This window comes from Chelonoidis abingdonii, chromosome 8 (genome assembly GCF_003597395.2).
Source record: "Chelonoidis abingdonii isolate Lonesome George chromosome 8, CheloAbing_2.0, whole genome shotgun sequence".
Classification (NCBI taxonomy): domain Eukaryota; kingdom Metazoa; phylum Chordata; order Testudines; family Testudinidae; genus Chelonoidis; species Chelonoidis abingdonii.
In genome coordinates, this window is record NC_133776.1 from 22716226 (window position 1) to 22734446 (window position 18221).

General features: G+C 40.1%; 1 protein-coding gene across 1 annotated transcript in view; it reads left to right on the forward strand.

The window, feature by feature from the left end:
• IFT80 (intraflagellar transport 80) overlaps positions 1–18221 on the forward strand; it is a 152675-nt gene that overhangs the window by 90320 nt on the left and 44134 nt on the right. Inside the window, exon 9 of the mRNA XM_075068431.1 lies at positions 14797–14976. Coding sequence (XP_074924532.1) covers positions 14797–14976 — 180 coding nt within the window. The remainder of the gene's footprint in view (positions 1–14796; positions 14977–18221) is intronic.

Consider the following 18221-nt stretch of genomic DNA (forward strand, 5'->3'; position numbering starts at 1 on the left):
CATTCTTCAGAAGTGCACCAGAGGAGTCAAGGCCATCATTGACCTCAAAAGGCTCAGATGGATGAAAAAAAGAGCCATAGCTTCAACAGTGACCTCCCTATCTCAAGGGGATTTCCTAATCTTAGTGGATCTGGAAGACACGTACCACTGGTGCATTCCAGTGAGCCCCTGCTACTGCATGCTTCTGAGATTTGCTTGTGGCATGGATCGCTATCAATACTGAATGCTTCCATTCAGTCTCTCGTTGGCCCCCACGTTCATTATGAAGATGTTGATTTGGCCATAGCAAGGCTCAGGTCCCAGGTTATTTACCAATATCCCTTTCTGGAATTTCAACCTGAGTCCCATCCCAGGCAGTAGCATGCAGTGCCACAATCCAGAATTTGATTCTCCTGCAAGCACATGAATTCATAATAAATACCAAGAAAAGTTCCTGGATTCCCTCAACAAGCATTATTCACCTGGGCATGGAAATAGACCCTTTGATGGCAAAGATCTACCCATTGCTAGACAGATTTCAGAAGACCCAGGATCGGATACTTTTGCTGATCACAGGCATGAGACAAACCATAGGTCAGTGTCTTTAGCTACTGGGTCTCCTGGTCTCGTGCATAGAGGTGACTATGCCCCAGAGTGAATGCCATGTCAGGTACTGGTCCCAAACCAGCTCTTTGCCTCCCTGAGGTAGCAGACGGTCCCATACAATATCAACAGGAGTCTCTCCATATGCCCTTCAGACCTTCAAGTTCTCACCATTACCAGCAAGACTAGACATCCTTCACCAACGCTTATTCCTCCATCCAGACGCAGAGCATCTTCAGCTGACCTCCTGGCTGTTGAAAGGGCAGCATAAGCCCTCAGCCTATCATCCAGAATTATTAGGACTCTGCTCTTCTTCCAGGAGAATTTCCACACTAAAAGCCTATTCCTTCATCTGGGCCAAATTCAGTTTTTGGTGCCAAGACCACAAAGCAAATCCCAAAGGATCCAAGGATTCCAGTTATTCTGGACTTCCATCAAGAAGATGTGGATAAGAGACTTCAGCCCAGCACTATAACATACCAGGTATCAGGCCTTAGCAGCATACTGTTTGTAGGAGCCTTGGGCTCCTTGGCTGAGGACCCTCATGTGTCCAGATTCCTCAGAGAAGTCAGAGTTGCCAGACCAGTGGTCATACCAATCTTCCCTAAGTGGGACCTACCACTGGTGTTGAAAGCCCTACCTATCCCTTTGAACCTCTTACATCTATGTCAGCATTTTACCTCTCAATCAAAATCTGCTTTCTGGTCACCGTCATGTCTGCTAGATGAGTTTCAGAACCAGTAGTTTTATCCATGCAAGAACCTTACTGTCTGTGTTCCATGATGACACAGTGGTGGTAAGAACTCCAGAACCATTCTTCCGTAAGGTAAATTCTCCTTTCCATTCCTTGCAGGAGATTGTCCTTCCTTCATTCTGGCCAAAGCCAGAGCACCTGACTGAGAAATTGTGGTGCATTTTGGATGTCAAAAAAGAGCACAAAAGATTTACTTAAAATGTTCAGCATCCACAAGGAGATTGAGCTCCCTGTTCATTTCCTTTCACCAGAAGTGTCAGCTCATAGTATTAGACTTAAGTCAGAAGGGACATTTTGGTCATTCTGATTCTGACTCCTGCACAATGGGCCACAGAATCTCACCCACCCACTCTGTAACAACCCCTAACTATGTCTGAGTTACTGAAGTCTCAAATCAATGCTTAAAGACCAAGGTGCAGAGATCCTCCAGCAAGTGACCGGGCCATGCGCGAGGAATTGAAAACCTCCAGGCCTCTGCCAGTCTTTCCTAGAGGAAAATTCCTTCTGACCCCAAATATGGCGATCAGTTAAACCTGCATGGAGGCAAGACTCACCAGCAGCACCCAGGAAAGAATTCTCTGTAGTAACGAGACCCACCCTATCTAACATCCATCACAGACATCTGGGCTATTACCTGCTAATAATCATAATTGCAAAATTAGGCTTCCCATCATACATCCCCTCCATATTATCAAGCTTAGTCTTGAAGCCAGATATGATAGTAGTGCCCCCACTCCCTTAGAAGCTGTTCCAGAACGTCATCCTCTAATGGTTAGAAACCTTTGTCTAATTTCAAGTCTAACTTCCTAATGTCCAGTTTATATCCATTGTTTCTGTTCCACATTGGTATAAGCTTAATAATTCCTCTTATCCCTTGATTTATACCCTCTGATTATTTATTATAAGAGCATCATTTCCTTCTAGCCTTCTTTTGGTTAGCTACTAAACACAGCTCTTAGAGTCTCCTTTATAAGCAGGTTTCCATCCTCGGTCATCCAGTAGCCCTTCTCTTACCTGTCATTGTCATCCTTCTTATCTGCCCTCATAATAATGAGGCAAGTTTGTTTAAGTATTGGTGCCAGGCTAGATTATCCTTAACTCCACTCCATCCTCATGTTTAAGCGATCCACTTCTTCTTTTTGTTTTCTTCTTATTTATATGGCTACAAAACCTTTACTTTGGGTTTTAATTCCTTTTGCAAGGTCCAACATATATGGTTTTGCCTTTCTCAATCCCTAATGTTCTGACCTCAATAGGTGCTTCCTTGCTATCCCTCCATCTTCCACTCCTTGTAGGCTTTCTGCTTTTTCTTAATCACTTCTCTGAGATGCTTGCTCATCCAGCTTGATGTACAACTCCTGCCTATGAATTTTTTCCCCTTTCTTGGGATGCAGGCCTCAGAATATCTAAGCTATCCCTTGCCCAGATGAATCAGACTGTGCATTGTTGTGGCATACAAGGTGTTTGGGATTTCTGTTCCAGAAGGGATCAAGGTGGCGGGGAGGGATAGCTCAGTGGTTTGAGCACTGGCCTGCTAAACCCAGGGTTGTGATTTCAATCCATAGGGGGCCACTTAGGGATCTGGGGCAAAATCAGTACTTGGTCCTGCTGGTGAAGGCAGGGAGCTGGACTCAATGACCTTTCAAGGTCCTTCCAGTTCTAGGAGATAGGATATCTCCATTAATAATTAATTAAAAAGGTGCAGAGTCCAGGTCATCAGCTAAGACCTTTATCAGATATTATAGAGTGAACTCTGTCTTCTGCAGAGGCCTTCTTTGGCAGGAAGGTGCTGCAGGTAGTGGTCCAGTGATAACCTGTGGGGTTATCTGCCATATGAGGAGGTATGTGTATGGAAGGGGTGTCTTTTCTGTTTCTGTTTCTTTCTGTTCATTCACTTATTCTTCCCTCTCTCAACTCACTGCTTGTTACTTCCCATATATATCAGAATTGTGGGAGATGCTGGGCTGAAGAATGGGAAATTTCTTACCTGATAATTTCTTTTTTGGTAGCAGCCAGGGGCGGCTCTAGCTTTTTCGCCACCCCAAGCAGGAGGTCCACCAGTCTCGCGCTTTGGCATACCTGCCACCAAATTGCTGCTGAATCTGCAGGACCGGCGGATCTCCCGCAGGCAAGCCGCCGAAGGCTACCTGACTGCCGCCCCAGGCATGCGCTTGGAGCACTGGTGCCTGGAGCTGCCACTGGTAGCAGCATCTCCAACAATTCTAGCCACCCTTGGATGGCTTTTCAGGCAAGGGTCAACATTTTATTTGCATAGTTACCATATGGGCAGTGACCTACTGTATATAATTCCAGTGCCAAGCAAGCAACTATCATTACTAATTATTTTCTACAAGTTTTTTACACAGCTTTGGAATGAATCATCTAATGGCAGGCCAGAGAAGAGGCCATGGGCAGCACAGGGTATGGTGCAGCTTTCAATCAGCTCTATAAACTGCTGTCTGGAAGGAGAATGCCCATACATATCAGAATGGTGGGAAATGCTGCTAGAAGAAAGCAAATTACTGGGTAAAAAAAATTCCATTCTTTAAGTTCATTCTCTGTTGAACTTTTGGAAATTCTGCTTTCTCTCGCCTTTTAAAGAGTCCTTCCCATTTGCTGAACAGTGGAATAGCCATTGATCACCTTAGTATCTCCTTGTTGATATGTACCATAGAGTGAAGATTGTGCTGTTAACATTAAAGCTGTGGACAGCTTTTGTTTTAGTGACAAGAGAGCCTTAAGTTCTTTTAAAATCATGAAACCTGTATCTCACACACAAAACTTTGATATTATTCACTCTAGCATTTTTCTTACATATGAAATCCTTTTTAAGCAGAAAAATGCTCTGTAACCATCAGCACTTGAAAGGTGTTAAACTTGCTAGGGTCCAGAGGAGATCAGAGCCTGACATGAAGGTGACATACTTGTCTTCGTTTGTGTAAAGTGGGAGATTAAGTGGCATGAGTGTACACTTCTTTGCTGTTTATCCATTCTGCTGTCTTACCTATGGAGTAGCATTAATGATGATCCAAGAGAAGATCTCATGTTTCCACCTATGTTCAAAAGAAAGGGGAGGGGGTGTGTGTGTGCGCGTGTATATGTGTGTGTGTGTGTGTGTGTGTGTGTGTGTGTGTGTGTGTGTGTGTGTATATATAATGAAAAACCATCCCATGTAAAGTTGAGTTAAATAATACTGTTATTCTTTTCAGATGTCAAGTACTTTAATTGTTTGAAACAAAAGGAAATCCTTTTTTTCTATATTCACTTAAGGACCTGTGCCTGGGATAATAGTATTTAATTAAGTACATTGTCTGGAAGTCACAGCTAACTAGATCCTACTTACCTATTTGGATCTTAGAGCTATCGTTGTTATAAACAATATAATGATTGTACTATCTAGACTTCAAAGAGTAATTCTTTAGTTTGTGTCCTACACTTAATCTTTTTGACTATATTGTGTTAACAAAAAAAGGATGCTTATGATAGGTACCATTAACTGCTAATGTTTTTTATTCTTGAGTCACTCCATTGAAATGGATATGGGATTAAACATGACATAATCACAGCACCAACAAAGCAGTAATGCCGAAGTATGATGTTATAGCATTGCAATGCTGCAGCTATGGGTAGTATGTCCCTTTGCTTCCATACTCTCATATTTTCATTCATTTATTGCATTTATATATGCACATTTTTTAGTTAAAATCCTTCATTTCTATCTCTCATTTTAACATGGCTAAGTATATTTATTATGGTAGAATGTACATGATGAGGGATATACTGTACATCTTAAGAGAATACAGAAATGCTATAACTGCCTGCATAATAAAAGAATGACAAAATGCTGATATTGAGATAATTTAAAACTCAGAATTAAAACTAGGATTTTTCAAGTTTGCATTAGAAAGTTTTTAAGATTGCAATATGAAAATATTTCACAGCATATTTGATTTAATCCTAGAATCCACCCATTTCGTTTAGATAAACACATCATTCAGATGACTTTATAAAATCTTGTGATGGGGTGGATACCCCACACAGGCCCTGACGTGGTTAATGTGGGCCTGATGGGCCAAGTAACATGCCTGGAAGCACCAGCAAGAGAGACAGCAAGAAAGCCAGTCTTAATTGGTGATGAAGTCCAGCTGAGAAGTGGTTGAGTGGTGATTATAAAGCCAGAAAGTTTGCAACAGAAAGGGGCTGCACGGAGAGAGTCTGCAGTCACTCTCTGGCAGATAGTCCAGGGAGGCTGCAAGGAGTCTGAGGGAGTAGACCCTGCTGCCAGCTACAGTCCCTGGGCTGGAACCCAGAATAGAGGGAGAGCCTGGGTTGCCCTTCCAACCACCAAGAAAGATGTGGTGGCACCCCTTAAGGTAAGGGGTTTAAGGACCATGGAGCCAGGAGATAGATGGAAGACCTGCTGTAAGGTCATTGGACTATAGCTTGGTTGGACTCTCTGCCACCCCAAAAGGGGTGGACATAAATACCATGAACTGGCCGGAGGGCCCAGTTACGAAAGATAGACCACCACAGCAACAGAGTGCCTGTCGGCAGTGGCACCAGACCAAAAGATAGCTGGTATGCCACTCCTGGCCACCAGTTGGTGCTTCTGCAGTGAGGGAAACCGTTTACAAATTCCAAAAGGGTTTTCTAGTCCAAGGACTGTAAAAATAATGAATAATATCTTCTGCATGTTACTCAGGGGGGAGATCGTATCTTCTGTACATCAAAAAGGTAAACTGCAAACCATATTTTCTTTTAGTTCTTCAAATCTTGTACAGGCCCCATTAATGCTCATTTCTTCCCTAATACACAAATCTATTCTTGCTATTGGCCAAGGAGAGCTATTCACATAGAGCTCCTCATTGTTACTAAGAGATAAAGGCAAATGACTGACTGATCTCAGAAACAAACCTATCAGTTGGGTAGAGCCCAACAACTAACTTAGAGACAATGCCTCTTTAAAATTTTCCTTCCCTCAGATTGATGACATCTGATCAGCCCTGATAGAATATGCCCCAGCCTTAGGACAGCTACTTTCTCTGAATCTGCTCATTAGAATTATTTGACTTGTGTCTTAAGAGCCTATTCATTTGCCATATATGGAAGTCAGATAGAAGTTAACGACTGTGCTGTAGAAAGGGACTAGTACAGTACGCCTAATAAGGAATTCATTCCATCGATGCAGAAGAGATGATTATGGATTTTTCCCAAAGAATCATAATTACCTTCCACGGCTGCAGAGCAGGAGCAGTCCATGGCATGTCTGTGAGGCTGTATCACTCTCCACTGAGTCCTTTAGTTCAGAAATTCAGTTAGTGCTGATATTCTATCCTTTGCTCACCCTGTTGTGCTTAAGTACAGTAGGAGGTCTCATAATATACTACAAATCATAGTCACAATAAAGAGATTGAATTTCATCCCTGACTCTGAATCTTCTTGAGCATTTGTCTGACCCTTATCTTTATTTAAATGTAGCTTATGATTTAATTTCATATAAATCAGATGATGACTTTGAGTGTATGAAGAACTTGACATTTTGGGGATTTTATGTCTACTGCAAAAGAAATCAGAGTGCTTAATGTGTTAAAAACATTAGGTAAGCATTTTTTCAACTATTTCTCCTTTGGAAGAAGACCTTGTATCCAAAAGTCATTAGAATCCAACGTCTTTATTTAACTTGCAGTCAAATATTTTTCCTGACTGATTTAGTTCTCCTGACAGTTTTAAAATATAGTTGAATAAATTTGATTTAAAATATTGACTAAGAAATGTATAATAATTGTTTAAATCCCTTTTTATATTCAAGTAAATCATTGTGGAGAGGCTGTGGTCTCTCTGTAGTCAAAACTGAGACTTGTTTCTCATTATAACCCTTTCTAGAATCCACAAAAAAGATTATTTTGCTTGTTTGATGTGTGGCCAATGGACATTTCAACCCCTACCCTCCTACTTCCAAATTTGGAGGTGATTTATACAAAAACTGTGTTTCTGAGATATTGGAGGAAACAGAAAACAGGTGTCATGTCATGGCTTGGAAATTCTTCTAGTGTTTTCAGGGTACATTTTACCCTGAACGTAAAATGAGGTTAATTTGAAATACATTGCTGTGATCTAATGTACAGAACTAATATTGAGAGTGGAAAGGCATATTTCAGAAGTTATTCCATAGGTGAATTAAGAATTTAGGAATGACTTAGCAGGCTCTGTTAGACTTTTAAAAGGTACCAAATGACTGGTAGAGATGTAAACTTTCAGTTAAAGAAAGTAACAGGTGAGAGAAATAGAGAATAAAGTTCTGAATTGGGAGGATAATTTTTTTTTAAAAAGGAGATGGGGCCAAGGGAAAGAACAAAATTAGGCTTGAGATATAAATTTAACCAGATATAAATTTAACCAGTTTATCTCAGAAGGAAAGGAAAGAGGCAGATGTCCCTTCCTTACTGAGTTTGAGAATTGTACAAAGATTATTTGCTTAACCCGGTTTATCTTTGTTGACAAACAATTTAATAAAAGTCTCGCATAACTGAGTTAACACCACAGATTTTTTTTAAATGCAAATTTTGGTTTGGATACCTTTTCCTACATCTACCATATAATGGAAACTAATAGTATTATACTTCTTCTTGGAATGTTAATGGGCTTAAAATATAGTAAAGGAAAAAAAGGTACTGAATTATCTTAAAAATAGAATCCAGGTAATGTAACTATACAAGAAGTTCATTTTTCCAGAGAAGAGATGGTTATATCTCAAAGCCATCCTATTTTTATTTATGTTCTATGTTTTGTAAAAAGAAAAAACGAGTTGCTATTCTAGTCAGAAACAAAAACCCCTTCTCATTTCAAGTAAAACAGAATTTATCTGATAGAGAGTAGGTAAATACTTGTCTCAGTAGGCAAGAAACTAGTTTTATAAATATATATGCACCCAATTAAAAATGACTAAACATTATACACCGCTACCTTGATATAACATCACCCGATATAACACAAATTTGGATATAATGCGGTAAAGCAGTGCTCGGGGTGGGGGGGTCAGGGCTGCACACTCCGGTGGATCAAAGCAAGTTCAATATAACACGGTTTCACCTATAACATGGTAAGATTTTTTGGCTCCTAAGGACAGCGTTATATCGAGGTAGAGGTGTATATGGATAGTCAGTTTCCATAATCTAGAATTAATCTTATAAGTGAAGAGTGTAATCATTTGGACAAGGTGTATAAAGTTTGTATTGACAGTATTATTGTGTCAGACTATGCCCCTCTGTGGGCTCTTATAAAAACTGTAGAGAAGGAGAAATAGGATGACTGCCAGTTCTGCCTGAAGATGCAATTAGGTTAGAAGAGCCAGTAGCTCAAATGGAGAATGAAAGGGCTGTAAAAAGTTGAAAGGATGGGAAAAGCCCAATAAAGAATTTGACTGCATAGATATCCTCTAAAACTTTTGGGCAGAGCTTATTCCTAGATTGTGATCTCCTAACTCCCATTAGTGAGCAATTACTTGCAAAAGTAGTCCCATTGACTCCAGTAGGACTGTTTCTATGAGTAACTTTTCACCAATGGTAGCAATGGGTTCACAATCTGGCTTTTTTATTCGGTAAAGTATTTGCTGTAATTCTAGAAAATGATAGTCAGAAAGCATGCAGGAAGTTACCATCATACTAATATACAAGGAGAATAATCCGTGACGTTCAATCTGCTCACTTGCCGGTGTGAGAGACAAACCATCAAAACGTGACAAATGGCTAAAATGTGGAACACCTGTTTGCTTTCCCCTTGTTTCCCCTCCATTTGTTTCTCCTGCCATGCCTGCTGCGCATTTATCTCTTCTATTTGCTTACCCCATTTTTGTTTCCTTTTTGACCTCTCAAGAGTTGTGGAATGTGGCAGCGGCAGCCAGGGGAATTTTGGGCTGAATCCTGAATATATCATCAGCAGGAAGCTCAGTGTCTTCAGAGTAGTTGTGGCCACTCACAAGCACTTTTCACTCTCACTCCCCCTTCCTAGGTGATTGCAACTCTGGCTGTTTTCTAGAGCAGCAGCAGATGTGAGCTACAGTTCCAGGAGGTGAATATGAAGAATAGGGAGCCAGAACTGGTGCAAAGTGTGATGTACTGTGAAATGTGATAGAACTAAGGGGCCGGAAGCAGAGCCATAGATGACAGTAGATACTTCCAATAGTTTCTATTATGAATTTGTTAAAATTTTGGCAAAAAGAGTAAGTCAAGAGGTTGAAAGCTAAGGACCAGATGTACTCTGTTACAGGAAAGCAATATTCTGATAATTAAATACATACTTTCAGTTGCACAAACTTGTCCTGGTCAAAGAAATGTGAACATGCCTTGTTGTCTTTTAGTGTAGAGGAGCTGTTATTTCTTGATATAGAGAATCTCTGACCTGGTTGAGTGGCCATTTTGAGGAACTGTCTTGAACACTATGGACTTGGCCCGAATTTTAGAAAACAAGGGAATTCATTCTTTTAAATGATTTGGTCACCAAATAAATACTCCTTAAAAGGTGAACGAGACTTGGGTGTCTGTGCCAGGGAGAGGCTAGTAAGAAAAATTAGAGCTAATACAAATATTATTGTCAAAATATTGTCAAAATTATGGTGAGGGGAAGAATAGAGGAAACGATAGAAGCATGCTTTAAGGGGAAAAAACCCTCTCTACATCTTCTGCAAATGCAGTTTGACAATGGTAAAGGGTTAAATCCTGTGCCTGCATCCCCATTACACTGGAAGTGTGCAGGAAGCAAGTCAAGGAATGAAATGGTGAGCCAGAAGATTGTTGCTGCATAGATCCTCCAGCATATGTTCTACCACATGGTGATATAAGGCATGTGCAGGGCTTCTTTAGCCGTTAGTATTCAGTAGCCTCTTTGAAGCTGCTCCATAGCCTACAAAGAAAGATTTCTCCTCCTCTGATCGCCCAGGATATTTGCATAACCTTTGGACTAGCTACGCTGGTAGGGCAATATAATGATTATTTGGTCCTAAATATAATTTTTGTGCATTGTAAGCAAGCAACAAATCACTTAAGTTATCAAAGAACATTAAGAGCTGACTGCAGTTCCAGTGTTTGCTGAGTCCATATTACAAAACCTGATTGCTAAACTTTAAATAAATATAGACAGCATAAAGCAGTAGGATGAGATGAAAGAAAATATGTTAGGCCCATAAAATATTTGAAGATTTACAGCCACTTTTCACAGAAACTTATTCTTCTGGAAGTCAGCCAAATGGGCATTCGCACCTGAGGAAGCTTGTATTATCAACGTTTGCAAGCAAAAATGTGACATTCTACTTAATTTTGAATTTCTAGTGCCTTAGGAAAATTATTTCATTGTTTTTTTCTAATGGAAGCTGAAATCTTGAAGTATGTTGTTTGGCATGTGGCCATGCCACATCAGGTTGTGATCTCATTAGATCACTTAAAATAAGCCAAGTCAGGCATGGTCACTTCTGGGATTAGGAAACCTCTGAGGTGCCCTGAGAAGTTAGTGACTCAGTAATAAACCAGTGCTGCATTATGCCATTATAATGGTAGAAAGAACTGTGCAACTGGATGTTTTGCCTTTGAAAGGATCTGTAAACCCACTTGTGTATTTTAGTGAAGAGTGAATGATCTTTGAATCAATTTTTGAAATCAGTTTTAAAAGTTTGAGCACTTTGGAAACTTTGGATGAAAAGTGTTATACAAATGTCAGCAATTTCTGTATTTTTAACTTTTTAAAATTTAATAAGAGCTACATTTAAAAAAAATTAAATTGTGTATAAGACTTACTGGGAAACCTCCTATTTGTATGAGAACATAGGAATTGTCAGGACTGATCAAATCAGTGGTCCATCTACTCCAGAATTACATTCTGACAGTGGCCAGTACCAGCTATGTCAGAGGAAGGTGTAAGAAATACGATAAGACAATTTATGAAATAACCTGTCCACAGGGAAAAACAATTCCTAACTGTTGTCAGGAAGAGGCTGGTGTGCCCTAAGGCATCATTTACCAAACTTTTTGAAAGTTGATGCCCCTATTAAGGAAAATGAAATGAGTTGTATTCTCCTTCATCCTGGCCATTTGTTATTAAAGGCCTACCCAGGGCCGGCTTTATGAACGGCAGGGGCCGATTTGACTAGCCAGTGGCGGTCCGGGGCTTCGGCGGCACTTCGGCCTAGGGGCTCCGCTCCGGGTCTTCCGCAGCACCAAAGGACCCCCACAATGCTGAAATGCCGCTGAAGCCCTGGAATGGACCCTTCACCCTGCTGCTGAAATGCTGCCGAAGACCCAGAGAGGGGACGGGGGGACACACACACACATCCACCCACCCACCCACCAGCTGCCGGGTGAGTTAAAAAAAAAATGTAAAAGACACCTAAGGCGCGGGGCCCATTCCGGGGAATCGGGGGAATCGGCTTAAAGATGGCCCCGGGCCTACCTAAAATAACTGAGTACTCACTCAGTAGATTGAGTAGATCTTCATAATGATACAGTACTTCCTTTCCTTCACTGCATGCTTTCAGCAGTAAGGTATGATATTTAATAAGAATCATCCTTGGCATCTGAGCTAATATTCATTGAAATGAACAGGGCAGTTGACACCTCAGAGCAGGGCCGTCCTTAGGATTTATGGGGCCCTACGCAGTATTATTAAACTGGTGCCCCTATGCCGGATGGCAGCCCAAACTCGCAGCCTGGTGGGGGAGGGGGAGGAGGGACGAGACAGCAAAGGATAATGAGATGCCCGGCCCGCCTCATGGTGGCGGAGAGTCACAGTTCTCCGCAGAGACTCCCATGCCCTCTCCTTCATGCAGAATGGACATGAAGAAAGTCCCTAATTAAAAGCTCTAAAATTTGGGAATAAAAAATGTCAGTCACAGGTTTTTTGATATGCCCTGAAGTTTGTCAGAGATGTATTTGCAAAAACTTGGTAGTAAGGGTGAGTCAGCTGTCCTGCTGAATACAACATTACATATAATGGAATACATGATACAGCTCTTCTCTGTTTTACATTTTCTTAATCAGTATTTCTAAGCTGAATTTATATTTTAAATGTACTCAAACCTTAAGCCAGCATTCCAGATTACTACATATTTTAACGCACTGAAACAAAGACATTATTTTAAATTAATCAGAGAGGTTTAGTGTTCATAACAATGTTCATTTGCTTAGAAAAAGGGACAGTATTTACTTTGTGTGATCTCCATAACAAGAGACATGGTTATAAAATTTCACCAACTTTAAAAAAGTATGTTTCCACAGATTTAGTATAACAAGGATTTTATGTCTTACTAAGGTACTGATTTTGCTGGAGGATTCTTTTAAAACCAGTTCGATGTCAGAAATAAGAAAGGGAAACTTTGTCCAGCTATCTGGAAGGGAAGGACTGTTTGCCTTTAAGGGCTCTCTTTCAGTGGGGAGTGGGGGAGAGGTGGGAAGGGATGGACAGGAAGACTTGGAAGCACTTTTTTTTTTTTTAACTATAGTAATTAAAATGTGTATTTTAGATAAGGGAGTTCTTTGATAAAAAAACTGATGTCGAAGATCCACGCATTTTTAGGCTAAAGATGATTGTGCATCTAAAACTCTATGCAAGCATTTTTTAGAAATCTGATTTATAATCTTCACCAGCTCACTAATGAAATATTTTTAAAGCAAATTTTTAAACTAAGGTCCTGTAGACTGACATATATTCTGTGTAAATATTACATTAATGCACAACTGTTTTTGTCAGTAAAGTCAGAAACTGACAGTATAAAAATTTATTTGGGCATAGCTTTCATGGACAGCTGATGAAATGGGTTCTAGCCCACAAAAGCTTATGCCAAAATATTTGTTAGTCTCTGAGGTGCCACAAGGACTCGTCCTTGTTTTTGCTGGTACAGACTAACAGGACTACCACTCTGAAACCTGTCAGTATATACCTTGGGGTTGGCAAATGCCTGTTAAATGGCTTTATTACCCCTTGAATGTCTCTTTAACAGTTTCAATGTTGTGCTAATAGGTCTGGCAGGCTGGAGGTTTTTTCACTTTTAACTACTAGATTCCCTCCCAAGGAAGACTCACCAGGCTAGAGCAGCCATCTGTGGTAGCCTGCAGGAAGGGTCAGAACAGGGATAGGAAAAGAAGAGGGTGGACACTAAGACCCAGTGGTGCCTCAAATTTTCAGGTGCCCTACGCAGCTGCCTATGTTGCCTATGCTTAAGGACGGCCCTGCCTCAGAGCTATTGTTTCAGGCTCTGTAAATTTAGGCAGACATCACTGCATTAGTTGCACCTGGGTCATGTTTTAAAGGTTTACTACATAACCATAGCAATTTGAGACTTACTTAAAAGCTGAAATTTTAGAGGAAAATACTTCCCAAACGTATGGGCCATTATATTCCTTATAGAATGGTTTTAATTCTGTATAATTTAACAGTGGATGTTCTTATTATTCCTTTTTGGAATCCTACTAAGCTTTTAATTTCAATTATATCTTGTAGCAGTGAGTTCCACAAGTTAAATGTTATAGATCTTGGATGCTATATTCATGCATCAGTCGCTGATCACTCTTGATGCTGAAAACAAAATCCGTTTTCCTTTTAATATCTTCAGTCAGCTCTTGGTGTATGGTCAATTTCCACACAGTGCAGTTCAGGACAAAGGTGGTGTCATAAAGGACTCTTCCAATCCTTGGCTGCTGTGTTCAGGGCAATCCCTGGAGCAGCCTCAGAGCTGCTCCAACTTAATGCTGGCTGTTAATGGCCATCAGGGCTAAAAGCACAGTTTGAGATCAGCATAGTGTAGAGACATCCTGGCCATGCTTCTTTCAATCCAACAATACACTTTACACCAGCAGTGGGCAACCTACAGCCTGCCAGACTGTTTGTTTACATTTGCATGGCTGCCCACGGCTCCCAGTGGCCGCGGTTCGCTGTTCCTGGCCAATGTCTGCAAAAAGAGAAGTGGGAGTTTTGGGCTGGCTGAGTACCACCAGAGGAATCTCCTTGCACTGTTTGATTCTGCCAGGGCCATGCGGGCTCTAGGTTCAGAAACTGCTAGCAATTCAGCTTCAAGCAGCTGCATCATATTGGAGAATCTAGTCCATTAGTTCCACATAACCAGTACTGTTGTTTTTAAGTAAATGAAGTTGCAGTTTAACTTTTATTTAGTGATTGCCTAGATCTATGAATGCCTGAATACATTTAAAATATATTTAGACTGCATGACGTTCTGCTTGATATGCTTCAAATGTTGTGGTATTTGGTTCTTTTATCTCTATACCTCCCATCTTCAAATAATCTTACTAAGAAACAGACCTCTGTATGATACCTGCAGAAATAAGAAACTCATTCCATTGATTAGTTTATTAGTACAATTTAAATAAGTGCATTCATTTGTTTAATGAATATTTGTTCATAACGAGCTCAAAGAAAGTACTAAGATTCCTTTTCTTTTTTGTTTGTTTTGTTTTTATTAGTGGTCATATGCTTTAGAGAAACCAAATACCGGCAGTATATTTAATATTGCTTGGTCTACTGATGGTACTCAAATAGCAGGAGCTTGTGGAAATGGACATGTGATTTTTGCCCATGTCGTGGAGCAACGCTGGGAGTGGAAGAACTTTGAAATAACATTAACTAAAAGAAGGACTATGGAGGTATGAGTTACAAGTTCAGCAAAATTAACCTTCAGGATTGTTTATGTGTGACTCACAATTGTAACTCAATAGAGACAAATAATTGTGAATGGACAAGTTTTGCAGAGTATAAACGATAGGATTGAATACCTTTTGAGTTATAAAAAGGCCAAAATGAGCAAATGGTATTTGAGTGTGTGTTTGAGTATACAATCACAAGACCCAGAACTACATCAGCCTCTTGGCTCACTTAAGGATCACAGCATCTTGCTTTTAGGTGTGGTGGGGGCATGGATAAGGGATTGATTCATAGAGTTATAGGTCTGGTTTACATCAGAAATAATAATACAGTAATTACCAATAAAGGTGCAGCACTGGTATAAGTGATAGTGTAGATAGGGCTGAGTATCATGTCTACACTAGTGGGTTGCCACGAGTACAGCTGCACCATCGCTGGCTATTGTTACAGAATGGGTACTAATTTTTCTATGCCCCTACGATGAATGGATCTGTCTTCTTGGATTTCCAACTCAAGAGGCAACTGACAGCTGACCACAATCATGAAGAGTGTAAGTGTCCTTTGTTGCACTGCTCCAACATATTGCAGTCACCGGTTCAAATTTTCCAAAGCTAGGGAAAATTGTCACATATCTTTTAAGAGGCTGTTTTTACTATCTCCTAGTGAGGACTTAAGGAACGAATGATTGGAAAATAATAAAACATAAGAGACTGAAATTTTCAAACCTGGATGCCTAAAGTTGGGTTGCTAATGCCAAGACTTGAAAAAACAATAAACAACAACAACAGACTCCTAAATCCATATTTGAAAATCAGATAAGGGCCCAAAAAGGTTCTGAGCACTCAGCATTTCCCATTGACATCAGTGGGAGCTGCTGGGTGATCAGCACTGTTAGAAATGAAGCATGCCCCTAACTGTGGTTTATAGAGCTCAAATTTAGATTCCTGTTTTTGAAAATCTTGGCCTGAATCCACAATTAGGCACCTAAATATCTGGGAATGAATACAGAATTTTGAGTTTTGACTTGCTAATATGTCTTCTGTGTTCCCAGACACTGACTCATAACATAATCAGTCAACAGTGGGGTAATACAGACTTTCTGTTACAAGTTTTTCCAATTAGAGTTCAGGCCATCATTTTCAAACCTGGGTGCCTGAAGTTAGGCTCTTAAATTAATAATTAAGCACATAAATATCTTATAGTCTGAACTCTTTAATGTTGAATATGTAATTGGGAAAATTTGTAACAACAGAAAGTCTATATTACCCCTCTATCCTCTGGATGGTACATCAGGAACAGTGTCTGGGAACACAAAAGACAATTTAACAGGTCAAAATTCGTATTTCTGCATTCATTCCCAGACATTGACTTGTAACAGATGGGGTCTGTCTAGCAACCTCTAGGGATTTTGTATATGCAAACACTTGAGAAATGTAGCCAACCCTGATCCAGGATGTTTGTTTATTTTATTTTACATAGATTTAAATAGTGAAGAGATGCCTATACAAGAGCTCTAGACAACGCTAACTCTTGCTCAATGTTATAACAACAAATGACATTATGGAGTGAGACAGCATTTGTGAGCATGTCAGGATAGATCTCTTTAGGAGCTATGTGAGTGGCCACTGGATCTTGGTGGTAACTGCATTAAGCCCTTATTTTGTAGCTGGCTGCAGATCTGAAGTTCAAACCTAGCTGCCACCATTAGTTGGACAACATCTAAAATACTCTTGTTTGAAGAGATCACTCTCCCGGGTACATGAATTATTTGCACAGTTATCTTTTTACTATTATGTGTCATTCTTTCAATTTCCTTAGATTTTTTTGTCCCTAATGGGCCCATGATTTTTTAATCAGGACTACTAATGATGAATTGTCAATCCTAACTAGCATTTACTCCTCTAACAGAAAAGAGCTGAATTTCATTGGAACTCTCCTGACAGACCTCACTTCCAAAATGTGTAAGGATTCTCAACATAACATCCTAAGTGCTAAGTGAGACCCCTAATGGGATTTCTATCCTGACAGGCTGGAATCTGCAATATAAATAAATCTAGTCCACACCTGAGACATCTATCCTTTTTCCTCCCACCATGTCAAAGAATTCAATACTGAAGAAGTTGGGAGACAAGCTGCTCTACATTTCCCCAAAACTGTGCCTTATTGAAAAACATCATCTGATTCTGCCATGTGGCTATTCGTTTAGTCACTCTAATTTAAGGTTTCGCGTGCCAGTAATACTTTTTAACTTTTTTAGAACGTCTCTTTCTATAAGGTTTTTAAAATGTTTAAGAAGCTTCATTTAAAATTAAATTAAAATGCAGAGCCCCCCAGACTGGTGGCGAGGACCCAGGCAGTGTGAGTGCCACTGAAAATCAGCTCGCATGCCACCTTTGGCATGTGTGCCATACGTTGCCTACCCCCTGGCCTACAGGGACATTTCTATGCATGATTTCAGGATACTCATTAAGAATGATCACTCCCTGAGAGAGTACATTTTCTTAGCTTTGGCATTTATGATGTTTCCTTATATAGGAAGAATTGGCTAAGAATTACCATGCTGGATCAGCCAGTGGTCCATCTAGTCCAGTGGCTCTTAACCTTTCCAGACTACGGTACCCCATTCAAGAGTCTGATTTGTCTTGCATACCCCCAAGTTTGACCTCACTTAAAAACTACTTGCTTATAAAATCAGGCATAAAAATACAAAAGTGTCACAGTACACTATTACTGGAAAATTGCTTACCTTCTCATTTTACATATAGTTAAAAAAATAAGTCAATTGGAATATAAATATTGTACTTACATTTCAGTGTACAGTATATAGAGCAGCATAAACAAGTCAGTTTGTATGAAATTTTAGTTTATACTGACTTCACTAGTGCTTTTTATGTAGCCTGTTGTAAAACTAGACAAATACGTAGATGAGTTGATGTACCCCCTGGAAGACCTTTGCGTACCCCAGGGGTATATGTATCCCTGGTTGAGAACTACTGATCTAGTCTAGTAAACTATCGCCAACTGGTCCATACAAGATGCTTCAGAAGATGGTTCAAGAAACCCCATAATGGAATAATCTGCCCATAGGAGAAGTTAGACTCCTAGGTCAGAAGGGACCAATATGATCATCTAGTCTGACCTCCTGCACAAAGCAGGCCACAGAACCCTACCCATCCACTTCTATAACAAACCCCTAACCTATGTCCGAGTTATTGAAGTCTTCAAATTGTGGTTTGAAGACCTCAAG